Genomic DNA, 14,341 nt, shown 5'->3' with positions numbered 1-14,341 from the left:
AGGGTAAGTACAGGAAATAGCAAGCAACATTTCCCAGTACCTCAAATCTTACTACCAATCTCTTAGATACCCATACAAATATATTATAGATATCTTATGGACAAAACTTGCAGCCTGGCTCTTAAGTCTGACTGCTTACATGCTGTTACTGCTAACAGTATGGACCACATACCCTTGACATGAAATAAATTCTATATGCTCAGGTGCTAATATGCAGAATTCTTGACCATACATACAAAAAAATGTTTTAGAGAAATTGTAGTTTAATTTCTTAATAGTATTTCAAAGAAAGATAATGTACTACAATCTGTAAAATTGAGTATACTAGATCTTGCTGTGGAAAGAGTCTACTAAATACTTCTAGGGGAGATTCTAAATCCAAATCTTACATACACACAATGGAACTGACAAAAAAACACATTAAAAAGATTTTATTTCAGTACAGATACCTTGAAGCTGTCAAAAATACCAATTTTTTCCAATTCTCTTACCCCAGTAGTGGCCACAGGAAGTGGATTGGCTGTATAGAGGCTTCTTTTCCCATCATAAACTGGTCTACGGTCCCCAAATATTGTCACTTTAAAATGCTGCACCATTGAGTCCACCACCTCCCTAGAAAAGTTGATATTACATTTAAGATGTTGTCAAACAAGTATCCTACTGGAACTGGTTCCCACATACCCTGTGTTTTGCTCAAGTAGCGTCAACAAACATATTACTCAAGTGAAATACAGAACACCCACTGATATTCCAAAAAGGTGCTTCATGTACTTCAACTAAAATATCAGACAAACCCTAAAGAATAAAGTCATAATCAATGCAAGTGTTCAAGTACTGGAAAGTATTTTAACTGAAAATTTCAGTAAGTCCTAGAAATTACTGATGCTTTTATATATTATTTATTATACAGAGCAAAGATACACACTTACCTTGGAAAAAAAAATCCAGAAACTAGCACTATAAAAAACTTGCACAAATTCACAATTGAAAGCTATGCTAGTTCAAGGAAGCTGTACAACTGATTGTGCTTAGTACCTAATAACGTTGATTTGCTTTCCAGGTAGAAGTTTGAATTCTGTCTTAGTTTATAAAAATGGGCTATCCTAACAAAAAAACAGCTCTAATTCCTTAATAATCTAAGGTTTTTACAATAAAAATCAGGTTAAAATTCGATCGAGTTTGCACACAATTCTATATGCTCAGGTGCTAATATGCAGAATTCTTGACCATACATACAAAAAAATGTTTTAGAGAAATTGTAGTTTAATTTCTTAATAGTATTTCAAAGAAAGACAATGTATTACAATCTGTAAAATTGAGTATAGATTCTTCTTTCTTTATCAAGCCTGTAGCCATAAGGAGAATATGGTGACTTGATACAAGCACTGAAACGGAACTCAAAAAAAAAAAAAAAAAAAAAAAAAAAAAAAAAAAGCCCACAGCACTTTCATCTCATATAAAAAAAGTTTTCTAGATAAAAGTAAAAGATACATCAGGGTCCAAGGAGACTTTCAATACCTCTGACTAAAACACGACTTCAGGTTTTTGAATTCTGTGCAGCAATATTTATTGTTTCAGTAGCACTACAACTGTTTATTACTTGTTACATCACAACTTTCTTACTCTATGTAAGCTACAGATTTTTCTTCTTAAGCTACGCATAACTCTCATTCTTCTCTTCAAAGCAGAAACTTACTAATAAATCATTTCCTGACAAGACAATATTAACCTGAACTACCTCAGCAAGACAATATCAACTTCCTCTCCGAGCAGAATTAGTAGCAGTCACTTTCCCCTCTCAGCTGGGTCTCTGAGAAAGTGCTGAGACACTCTCCCTTTTGCAATTCTTCAGCATGTCACAAAACTCTCAGAACCCAAGTTCTTTGTGTGAACCAGTCACACAAAGCCATAAACAACTTAAAGTAATTTACATTCTCCTTGAACCCCTATGATTATAGCTTCAAAAGCATTCATCATTTAACAACACACTAGTAAATTAATAACATTCATGAAAGTAAGATTATATTAAATATTGATTCATGTGGAAATACTGTATCCCAACGTGGGCAATTTATTACCTTCCTTTTAATTCACACTTAACGTAGGCATTTATATAGCCTTCATAACTGTAGTATGAAACCAGCGGTCAAAAAAAGTCACTGGCCAAAATCAGGCACTAGCAATGTTCTTATGAAAATACAAAAAGAATACAAGTAGCATCTCACTCCTACAAAATTATCCAATTCAGAAAAGAAAGATAGGAAACATGAAATGCTTTCCTTGTAAGCTACAGTAACTTTTTACATTTGCAACTAAACTACTCTTCCTGAAGAGGCCTCTCCGTCTTCCAAAATTCACAATATTAAGGACAAAATGTACAAAGACCATTTGTAAAGAGTTATACTAGTAATATAAGAATCAAATACACAATACCTACAATTTGTTGGATCATCAAATGAACAAGGATGCAGAATATGAAAATATTCTCTTCATTTAAACTTTATATTAAGTAATATAACAATAAATAAAGTAGGAAGGAATTTAACTGATGTTAAACAGCAGAACTGAAAATAAGATGAGGTGTAATGTAATTCTCCAAAATCATAAAAGGATGCTGGTGGAGCTCAAACCAAATTCAGATATACAAAGCTGATTTTGTGAAATAATTATCAGCAACAGATGAAAACTAGTTTGCTTGCAGCACAATCACAGTGGAAGCCACTGTGACACCGCTACTAGCTGGCCCATGTTATAGCATCTGGTTGCAACCCAGCTGAAGAGCACTTGGAGCAGACTTGGGCTCTGTACCCATTGCACAGATCCACGTGAGAACTTGCACAAAGGTCTCCACAGTACAGCACAAAAATCGTTACCTGCTCCCTGCACACTAATATTTTGTGCTACAGAGACTGTATTTACTTAAGTAATGCTTAAAAATGTTAATATAATTTAGAAGACAAATTTCACCATCTTACCTGTTCACCCTCCGAGGACACTTATCTGGTTTGATATCCACCTCATAGAGGTAGACATCAATCTTTGGGATTTCAACTTGGAAGCAGTTGGCCAGCAGTTTAATGGGTTTGCCCATGGTGCCATAGCCAGGACGTCTGGGCACCATGAGTAGGGGCTGTGCCCCGACGGGTCCTGTAAAACAAAACAAACAAATAAAACCCTTACAGATTAGAAGCTGAGCACAAGAGCCTTGCCATATTGCAAGGGTAATACTTGCTGATGCTTTAGCCATTAAAAAAATACAAAAGGTTCCTTGCATCTGCAGGTACACATACCGGGGGCACTGAAGTACGTTTTGTCCCTCTCCCCTAGAGCATCTGTAATATAATTCCTTTTCCAGTCTTAGACAATTCCCTGAATCAACTCTCAGCAATATAAGATGAATATCACAACTAATGCATAGAAGAAAGGGAAGATTAGCTATATTCAAACTGCACATATTTAACAGCACGCTAACCCATTAAGCTCCAAACAACTGTCTGCTTTTTCTCCATGCACCTCTGCTCACATCTATTTTGTTTTCTTATTGATGTGTTTCAGCTCCTGTGATGAGCAAGACTAAAATCAGGAATTTTCTAAACAACCTCAAAATGATTTTTTTTCTTGTAACAGTTTATTGTTTTGGAAAAATCTGTCATTAACACACAGAAAAGTTGTACAAGTCTGTACTGAACACTGTAGTAATATCAATGTTACAGTAGACAAGTATTACTGAAGTAGCTCTGGACTTAAATATTTTGCTTGCTCATAAATGGCAATTCTTAATTTCATTCCCATTAAGAGCATGGTCTCAGAAGTCAGATCATATTTGAGCTTTGCTGACTGAAAATGGATGAAGAGTAAAACTATTACCTCTAATGCAAATGCACTGAAAAAGCTCACTGGCCAGAAGACAAAAGATGCACTTTAACAGATTTAAGAATCATATAACTCCTGATTACTCACAAATTAGAGGAAAATAATACCCATAGCTGCTCAGAGAAACCAGCAAAATCTGAAATAAGAGATGAGTATTTCAGAAGTCTGTTAAAAAGGTAGACCTGGTAATACATACACTATTTGCAGTCGAGATTTTCTTTGGTTACCCTTTGAACTTACTTCATCATTTAGACAAGAATCCTCAGAAAGAAATCTGTGTTACTTACGCCTCACAAAGAACGACACACGACACACACAGTAATAAACACAATCCATTTCCAATAATTTCTACTAGTAGCTCCAGTTTAAGAAAACCTCACTCCAGACAAGAAAAACAACAACAACAAAAAGCTCTATAGCCTGAGCTTTAAAAAAAATTACTCATCATACAAATGTCAAGATTTAGAGCATTTGATTAGTTAAAAATTCTCCCCTCTACTCCTACTCAGTGATGCAGATAGCGAATCCTGCCCACTCATTTTCACAGAAGAGTTAAAATGTCAAGTGCTGCTAAAATATGTCTTATTTGCCTTTTGATTAATCTCCATCATTCCCGGAAAATTTTGCACTTTCTTGAAGGAAACCATCTACTGGAAATAGGTGAAATTAAAAGCTAAGTTCTGTTTTAACATTTGTCTGGCTCCACTCAGAAACACACCAAAAAATTCCGATTCGAGTTGGCTTCAAGCCATAAGATAAAACAACAACATAAAACACGAAGCATCATTTAAAACTCCCTCACAGACTATGCTTATACAAAACTTGTTCCAAGCATCTGTTCTCTTCAACTTTTTCTTCATTTTAATAGTATGATATGAGTAAAAGCAGCTCTACAATTTACTCCAGATATATTTTAGGAACATAAGCATATGTAAAAAGTTACTACTAAACACTGGAGTGACATAAATGACTCAATAGCATGCCATAGTTTATATATAGTCCATATCTGTAAGAAACGCAAACAATTGCTGAAATTAAGGTAACATTAAAAAGGAGCAAAGAAATACAGTACAGCTGAAATTCTTGTGACCACCACCTCTGGAAGTTTTACTAAGGTAAGCTTTTTTACAGAGCACTCAATTGCTTTAGACTTTTAGACATTAGACTTTTCTCCACCCAGGTGTTGCTGGGGCTGAGGAAGGGAATGCTATCCCAATTTCCAACCCTTGGTTAACAAAATCCTGGCACTGAGTGCAGCAAAAACTGAAACCAGAGAAACAAAATTCAGTTACTAATGTTAGGCAGGGTGCACTTTAAAATCCTGGGTCATAAATGAAATATTCTACCCAAAGCCAAGTACGAAGCAGACCTCCAACCTCTGCTCCCTGGAAAACAGTGGTGAGCAAAACAAGAAAATACCAGCTAACCAGACAAATGCTTTCTTCAGCTCTGTTTGTTTAGCTGCAACACACACAGCACCTCAAGAAACAGTTTGCACTGGAGGAAGTTAGAATCTCAGATTTTGGCATCAAAGAAATGAAGTGGCCAAATAACTGAATAAAGAGCACAGGTCTACACATTATACAAGAATCATTTTTGAAGTTCACTGAATTTGCCATGGCGTCACCAACTTAAAACCTGTGACTCAAAACCCAGTAAAACACAAGTAACAAACAATGCTCTTAGAGGACTGCTACTATTCCCATACTATATCAGCGACCCGGCCTCAGGCCTGTATCAAGCTATAGGAAATAAACATAACCAAAAATATTAAAGTAGTGTTATTCTAGACAGCACAGAGTGACTGTGATTGGTAGAACTATTCTTTAATGTTATTTAATCACAGGAAAAACAAAGGAGTTAGAAGCTTTAAAAATCCCTGCAAAACCATTATTGTAGTATGCCCTGGCTCAACAGCAGACAAAGGAACAGTCTCTCAATGCCTCTAAAAGGAGACAAAAAGAGTTCCACATTACCTAGCTTTTAGTTTTTAAGGAGAAAATAAGTGGAGTTTTATATTTACAATACTACTGCTACTCTGACATTAAAACATCAAATATTTACATATACTTAGTAAGTTCCTAAAAATTTAAGAAAGAAATTAAATCGAGTTTAGGCTGCACTCAACAGTGGTAGCACTCAACAATTCATAAAATGGGTAAGGATAGAAGAAAGTACCAAACATTGCTAATCATCTGATCTAGAAAACAGAACAGCGGAGTATGGAGATACTAGCTAAAGTTGAAGCTACAAATGGTTTCTTGGAAGTGTTTACACACCAAGGGATAAGTTTCAAGAAGATTCAAGATGGGCTACTTAGGAACTCTTAGCTTCTGAACGTACAGTTACTCATCAGAAATTATACAGGAAAAGGCTGAGGAGGAAATATTTAACTAAGCTTTTATATTAGTAAGAACACAAGAGGGGGAAAAAAGCATCCTCAGGATCTAAACATATAATGAATTATAAATTAATGTTCCTAGCATTGGCAGAAACCATTTATCAATATACTTTACTAATGTTGCAGGAAGTTTTCCACTCTTAAAATTGAACATTCAACAGGCATGTACCAGCAAAAGCCCTTGTATCTGCAAAATACTCAAGCACTAAAACCGCAAGATTCCATCTACTTAATTTGACAACTATGTGTACAACAGTGCACAAACACCATGATTGCTACATACTACTACTGCCATGTTTACACACAAACAGGTATCTTGAGTCTACATTGCCTGTGATAGGTGATTTACAATGACCATTCCCATTAGTGTATATGGGACTTTACCATCCAAGTCCAATGTGCACAGGTACACGATCATCTGCGCCTGTGAAGCTAAACAGGATAACATTTCAATAACTTGTGTTCTTAAACATTCAACTTGCTAATGAGATGAAAAATGACCCCTGCTCATATTTAATGCAATATTTCAACAAAACCCATATTCAGAAAAAAATGAGTAAACTGCTTTAATTAACAAACTATAATACCTTAAAATGAAAAAAAAAAAAAGCCAAGACAAGTATTTTATTTAAAAACTACATGTTGGAAAAAAAGAGGGAGAAGAACCGTCAGACAATATGATTTTTCAAAGAGCTGAAGTTTGGAACAACACTAGCAGTATGTATCCAAGTTTGGATAATAAAATTAATTTCAAGTAAGTATGATTATCTGGTACTTTTGGCTACAAAAGCATTCACCGTTGTAAAGCTTAAAACTGGAAATTTGCTATTTCCAGGGAAGATTCTGATCTGTAATTTGAGAATTCCCACTAAAGTCAGACCATATGCCACATCAAAATGGAAAGATTTCTAATAGTTTAAATGAGCTTTGAATCAGAGTTTTTTCTTCTATGGAATTTAGATGCTATAAAAAGGATTAAAACCCACAAAATTTGACTACAATTTCTATGGCAATACAGCTAGAACCACAGTACCCATCTGGCGTGCATCCAAAACACAGCCTTGACTCTACCTAGCAACCAAATGAAGACCTAATCAGAATAAAGGCTGAACACAAGCACAGAAACCTGCAAATACTTTTAAACATTTTAAGGAAAACTGATGCTTTTGGCACACAAGACAAATTTTACAGCAAGAGGCAAAATACTTGTTTCTAGTAAGATCCTAATAGAAGATAAGGATTTCCTTACATGATCCTCTCTTGGCAGAAAGGATCAGTAACAAGCTTCCAGTAAAAAAATATCTTTTCCTACCATGTGCTTCCTTATTACAGAATTTAAAACTATTAACAGATGACTACCTCACAGTTCTATTTTTGATTAGAAAACACAGTTCTAAATCTCTAGTTGGACAGGTGGCTGAACGGTCTTAGAAACATGATAGAGGATTTCACGGCGAAAATGTTAAACTTCGGCTGGGGAACACAACGCAGATTTGTCTAGCAGATCCTCTCCTCAGACCTGAGCTTGCTGTATGCTCCTGGAGAAGGCTCTCCAAAGGGGGGGGGGGGGAAGACCCCCTCTCACAGGGCCCATGGCCTCTGGGCTCAGACGCCCAGTTCATGGAGTTCAAAGAAAAATCTATCACTACCAAAAACTAAGAGTTAATTCTAGACTAAAAAAAAAAAAAAAAAGATATGGAAGATATATTGCTTTTAATAATCAAGCTGCTAACTTATGCCAGAAATTATGAATTGTCTTATTTCTGCAGCAGCCACCTCTCCGGGTAGTGTTACATGAGTAATGCAATTCACTTTTTCTAAACATTCTTACTCTCAATTTAGGCTTTGTCTTTTCTTTTCCTTTTTTATAAGCTTTCAGATAATAAGTCCTGTTAAGGCTCATCACAAGCCAACACTCTGATGCCACTCTCCATGACAGCCAATTAACTCCAAAAGTAAATACCTATGTGCCAACCAGTTCCGTAATAATTAAGTTACAGAAGTGCTTACAAAACATTCTACTGCATTTACAAGGCAATAAATAATTCCAAAGCAATGTTAAAAAGAATCTAGGCATAGAAAACTTTCAGCTCAAAAAGCAGTTTATATATTCACTTTGTGAAGTTCACACCTAACCACACTTATAGAAGAGAACAGAGCATGACAAACCCATACACAAACACAGCAATACTTTACCCTTGAAAGTATTTCCACACATAAAATTCAAGAAGATAAACTGACATAATCCATTTCATTGTGCATAGTTATAACACGTTTTGTAACCAAGAGAAACTTTTACCAACATGTACTTGCATTTACTCTAAAAAGCCGCTAATTTGCAGGAATACGCAATTCTTGATTCACTCATTTTTATGTCCCAGATTCATATTTAAGTGTTTTGAAAATTACTAAAGTGAATCGCACCACCCATCTACCTGCTATTTCAGTTTCAAATTTAAGAGGCAAGCAGTTCCCCTTTTTCCACTTTACTAGCTGAATATCTAAGAGCAAAATAGTAAGAGCTTAGATACACTGCTACATTACTGGATTTAGAAACAAGCCATCAGAAATCCCCTCATAAAATAAAATCAGTCTGAAGTAGTTACTAAATTACAGTTCTTTAAACAGAATACTAAAATATACTTACGATCTATAACAACCTTTGCATGTGAACAAAATTTTAAAAAAGCAATAAGTTCATGACTCATTTCACCAGTTTCGGGAAAACACATGACAGCACAAAGAATAAGAAATGAGAAACTATGACTGAAGAATAAAACTGACTTGCGTCCAACTATAACCTTTTCCTTAATTAACAGATAAGTGCTTTGTGTGACAATTATACAATCTACTCTAATTCAATTTGACAGAGAAAAATGACTTAAGTTATCAACATATCTCTGACCACTTGACTTGTCACCATACTCGTTGGTATTTTTCACTATAAATTCAATACAAGCCTCGGGACTATCAGTTGCATTTTCAGACTGTCCAATGACATTCCAAAACATCAGTGACATGCTGATTCTCAACTCTTCTTTGCAGGAATCAGCTAGAGTCACATACAGTTGCCACTGCTGCTAGATTGGTGTGTTTGTTTGAATACACACTGTATGCATCAAAATGCACTCGAGCTTTATATTCCAGCTGTTTCTTTAAATTTATGCTAGACGTTAACTCAAGAAATATCCTACCTGCTACCTATACCGCTACTGAAGTAAAGTTATAAGGATAAAACAAACGTTTTGTAAAGTTCATATTCTGATTCAAATAGCTTCTCTTGCAACTCCACTATGGAAAAGTTCTAATGTAACTCACATCACAGGCATTCTTGAGTAGAATAACTTTTGAAGGCACTTATGATTCATTCTCCTTCTCTCTTCTACCCCACCCACAGAACTGTAACTTTTAATGGTCCACCCAAATCTTAGTCTTAACACAGAAACAGAAAAGCAAGTTCTTAGGATTTCCTCCCTTACCTAAAGTTTATACAGAAAACATTTTTTTTAAAAATCTTCTAGCCACTTCAGAAAAGATGTTCATAATGCTTCATTAAAAACACACCATACCAGATTCAAAAAACAATTTCATATCTTTAAGAGTAAAAGCAGTGAACGGAACATTTCACACAATGTACATGAGGAGATACAATAGCATTCTGATCTGACTCAATTATACTATAGAAAGCATCATCAAATCCATGGTAACTGTGTTTTAACGTACCTGCCTTGTTGGAAGTTTAATCTACACTCTTCTGGATACAGGTGTGATGCAGAACTCCCAATTAAACTATTAGAGTACTGAGATCTGCTTTTACTTTGTTTCACCTTTTCCTAGTCCGGATATTTTTTATTGCCATTCCTCACTTGACTTGGTTTCACCATAACTTGAATTCACGAACAGCTGGCTTCACACTCTTCTTATATTTAAACTGTTGAAATTATTCAGACTAAGGGAGGCATACTTTCTAGATTTCATAGGCTAAGCTTAGTTCATAAACAGAAAGCTCCCTACAGCACTGCTTTACCTAAAAACACTCTGGATTCTCCCCTTCCACCCTTTACTCACTGCGGGAATACCCACAACCCTGTCTTTGTTCTTGCCTTCCCGTCAGAGGATCTGCTTATTCTACTCCATATCTTCCCTTCATGCCCAGGAAGGCACACTCAACTCTCAATGTCCTTCTCCCTTACATGACAGAGTTCTTTTAATCTGTTTGCTTTGCCAAGGATTCTTTATGTCCTCCTATACTACATCTAATGGCTCAAAGGTTCCCTAAAACATGGAACATTAGCAGAGCACCTAACAGTTTTCTTATTGCATACCAGACACTGAAAGAAACATCCATCACACTGAATATAAGGCTTCAGCAGGCTCAGACCATTAGGAGAACTGTCTAATGGCACACACTGCTAACATTTAGCATACTATAACTTAACAAAGGTAAGCCGGTATAATGCATACTGAAGAAAAATTAAACAAAGGTTTGTTTGCCACTCTTACCATCCTATATCTCACTCAGGGACCAGAATTATACCAGGATGTCATTAAAGTTTATTTAACACCTTCAAATTATTAGCATACTATCTGAATTCCACCAGATTGCTAAAATTCAGTGTCTTCCTAAAATGGTTTGAATTCTATCACGTACTTCATTAAACAAGTACATAGCTTAGGTGGCAAGTTTTTCCAGTCAAATCCATCATTAATTTAAGTCTCCATATAAATTACAAAGGAGAGAGAGATGATCAAGAGATGAAAATGCATTTACATTGCCACTTTCAGCCTCATTTTCATATTTTCTCTACTGGTGGTACCTCCTGAAGGCGACAGGCACAGAACTCTGAGAACTCTGTGACACTCACTTTGCTATCCAGCTATCTCACAGATGGCTGATTAAACACAGCCCGAATAAAAACTCTGCTTTAAGCTTCTCTACCAGACCTGGAGGTAATTTCTTTTGATAAACTGAAATAAAAGCCCCTTCCCCAGAACTCAGAGTGCCTTTTTCTAAGCACACAGTTTATAAACACTGAGCATGCCCTTCCCATATGATATCACAGGATTAAACAACTAAATTCAAAATTTTAAAGATCTTGTGTCGGCTGATGCATAGCAATACTCCTAAGAGCATGCACAGCTAGTCTTCAAAACTTAGGGTCCAACAGCTACACAACCGTTCAGCGCCTCATAACTGGCTGGGGAAAGATGCTGAAACTGCTTCAGTTTTCAAGGTAACATCCCAGAGACACCATCACGGTGACAAGATTATGCAAGCCGGCCCGCACTCGCTGCCCAGGAAACCCCAGTTATGAAATACAGAGGAGAAACTTAATGTTCGCGACCAGCTGCGGCGCAGGGCAAAGCTCAGGGCGCTCAGCCTCAGGTATCGCCGCCGCTCGGCCGCTCGCCCCGACGGACGCCGAGGCCGAGCCGCCGCGATCGGGCTCCGCGCGCGCCTCCCTTCCCCCCGCTCCTCGCCGCCCGCAGGCGACGCGGCCCGGAGCGCGGAGCCCGCCGCCGCCGCCGCCCACCTGCGCTGCCGATTTCCATTCATGGAGCTGGGCGCAGCCGCTGCGGGCTGCTGGCTCCGCCGCTGCGCCGGGCCCGCGGCGGACGGGCCGGGCCGGCCGCGCTGGGCCGGGCCGCGCTGGGCCGGGCTGGGCCGCGCTGCGCTGGACGGCGGCCGGCCCCGCTGCCCCGCAGGCCGCGGCCCGGCGCGTCGCCTCGGGCGTGCGGAGCGGCCCCTGGGCGGCGGCGGCGGCGGCGACCGGAGCCCCCGGGGCGGAAGTTGCGTGGCCGCCAGCAGCCCCGGCTCGCGCGGCCGCTCTGCCCCGCCGCGCGCGCGCGCGCGCCGTGCGCCGGAAGTACCGCCCCCGCACGCCGCGACGCGCGCCCTTCCGGGGCGGGGCCGGAAATAGCCGGAAGGCGCCGCGGGAGGGTGCGGGGGAGGGTGCAGGGCGGTTGCTCGGCAACGGGGCGGTGGCGGAAGGGCGCGCGGCAGCGGCCGGGTAACGGTCGGGTCCGCGTCACGGCGGCGGCGCCCCCGCCCTGGGCCGGGAAACCGCCCTCGGAAGCGGGCGCGTAGGTGCCCTCGTGAGTCACAGGCGGAAAGCAGCGCTTCGGTTTGCCCCACTCAGGGCGGAGTTCAGTTACCCACAGCTGGAGACTCTGAATTCACTCTTTTCCCCTTTATTGTAAGATCCAAAACACCCAGTGTGGCAGTTCTCTCGTTACGGTGACTTTAGGATGTTTATTCCAGCTCCAAATGAATTACTTTTTTTTTTTTTTTTTTTTTTCCCCAATCTGCACCAAACGTATGAGAAATACCCAATCCCTAGCCTTGGTTATGGTTAAGAATTCAACGTACTGTAAGTATTTCCCTGTTTATAAGATGCAGCAAAATGCTGACTTGGAGCTATAAAGGTTGTTAGCACATTCCGTACATCTGGCAGCAGACAGAACACACTGATCGTTGTCTCTGTGCTAAAAAAATCTGGTAGTACATGTAGCGTGCCTGACTTCAGTGCAAAACGCGCTGGAAGGGACCCTGTGAACAGCAGCGGCGCAAGAACACTGGGAACAAGCTGTGTGCACGCGGGAGCCGTGGATGGCAGGATGACCTGGAGGGGTGTCACAAAGTTCCAGCTGCAGACAAGGCCTAAATGCAAATATATTAAACGCTGCCGCAGCTGAGCGGAGGCAAAAGGGTGCATGTATGCGTATCCAGCCTTTCCAGGACAAGGCTTTGAAATAGACTTCTCAAGGATACGTGCTGAGATTTTACAGCGGTATGTTGAACATCCTGGGGCTACGGAAATCCCTGAACTGTCTGAAGCAACCTGAAAGATGCATTTTCCCATAATAAGTCTGATGTCAATCCTTAGGTTATGTTTTGTTTTTCCCAGTTGCAGAGGAATTACGAGATTCTAAGGATCTAAGGTTTACGAGAATAAAGACTATCATTCGCTAGATCTGTACCTCAATTCGGAGCATACATCTGGCCTTTTCTCACTTTTTTTAACACTGTTTATAGATCTGGTACATAAACTCCATCACCAAGAAGTGAAACAGAACAAATGCGTGTGTATCTAAGCAATTTAAATGTACCAGTCTTCATGCTTGATCAGATAGTTGGAGTGGCACCCTTAACTCTTTCTTCTTCCTCCCAAAAGTGTGTTTTTTTCTGGTAAGGAAAAAGTATACTGAGACTTGTCCAAGTAAGTTTAAATTTGCAACTCTTATGGAGAAATGAAGTCACATTTTCTGCCTTTGAAAGGGGTATTTCCCCAGCTAAATAGCAGGGAAGGTAGTGGCAGAACTGGAATTCCAGACCATCAGAATAGCACTTTGAGATCCATAATCCAGATTTTCCATACATTACAAAGAACGACCTTCCTGGAGACTGCCAGATATATCTGAAGTTTGCACTTTCAAAACTAATTTATCAGAGATGTTACGTGGTAAGAATTCTAAAACGTGGAAATTAAACTATTAGAATATTGCCTAACTGAAATCCTGAAAGATAAGGGGAAATGTGATCACCAGATCAAGTAGACCTGGCTGAAGGAGACATCTCTGCAAAATGCACATACTTTAGAGGTATGCAAACACTTGTTTCTGCAGTTTAGGACACTGTAATCAAAACCAAGACCAGCGGCTCAGATATCAATCTAACATTTGAAACCAAGTAGTCTGATCTATTTTCCAAGGCTTCAGAGTCATCTGCACAAGACACAATTTTCTGTTATACTTCTCTCACAGAAACAGTCTCCTTGAAGTTACAACAGAATAGTCCTGTTATGAGGACTATGTTATTTTTAATGAGTAGGACTCATTAAAAATATACATTAAAAACAGCAGGAGAAGTTGTGCAAAATCTTTACAGGTGCTCAGTTCAGTATAATACATTCTTCATGCTACAGTTGAAGTAAATTAGCTAGCAAGTATGTGCATGCCATTAGCAAGTGCTTCCTTAAAATTGCTTAGTGTTATTTAAAAACCCACAGTTACAGCTTTACTGCTAAATAATTCAGCTTTTAAAGATATGTCAGTACATGTTTGCAA

The 14,341-nt window shown here is 39.1% G+C and overlaps 1 protein-coding gene across 1 annotated transcript in view; it reads right to left on the bottom strand.

Moving 5' to 3' along the window:
* The window catches only part of LOC134150413 (protein argonaute-3), a 40,015-nt gene extending 28,118 nt beyond the window's left edge, over positions 1–11,897 (bottom strand). Inside the window, exons 1-3 of the mRNA XM_062594322.1 lie at positions 11,809–11,897; positions 2,976–3,147; positions 492–612 (exon numbers count right to left, since the gene is read on the bottom strand). Coding sequence (XP_062450306.1) covers positions 492–612; positions 2,976–3,147; positions 11,809–11,827 — 312 coding nt within the window. The 5' untranslated portion in view covers positions 11,828–11,897. The remainder of the gene's footprint in view (positions 1–491; positions 613–2,975; positions 3,148–11,808) is intronic.
* Positions 11,898–14,341: the final 2,444 nt, after the last annotated feature.

Source organism: Rhea pennata, chromosome 23 (genome assembly GCF_028389875.1).
Source record: "Rhea pennata isolate bPtePen1 chromosome 23, bPtePen1.pri, whole genome shotgun sequence".
In the NCBI taxonomy this organism is placed as follows: Eukaryota; Metazoa; Chordata; class Aves; order Rheiformes; family Rheidae; genus Rhea; species Rhea pennata.
This window is presented reverse-complemented; position numbering and strand designations above follow the sequence as displayed.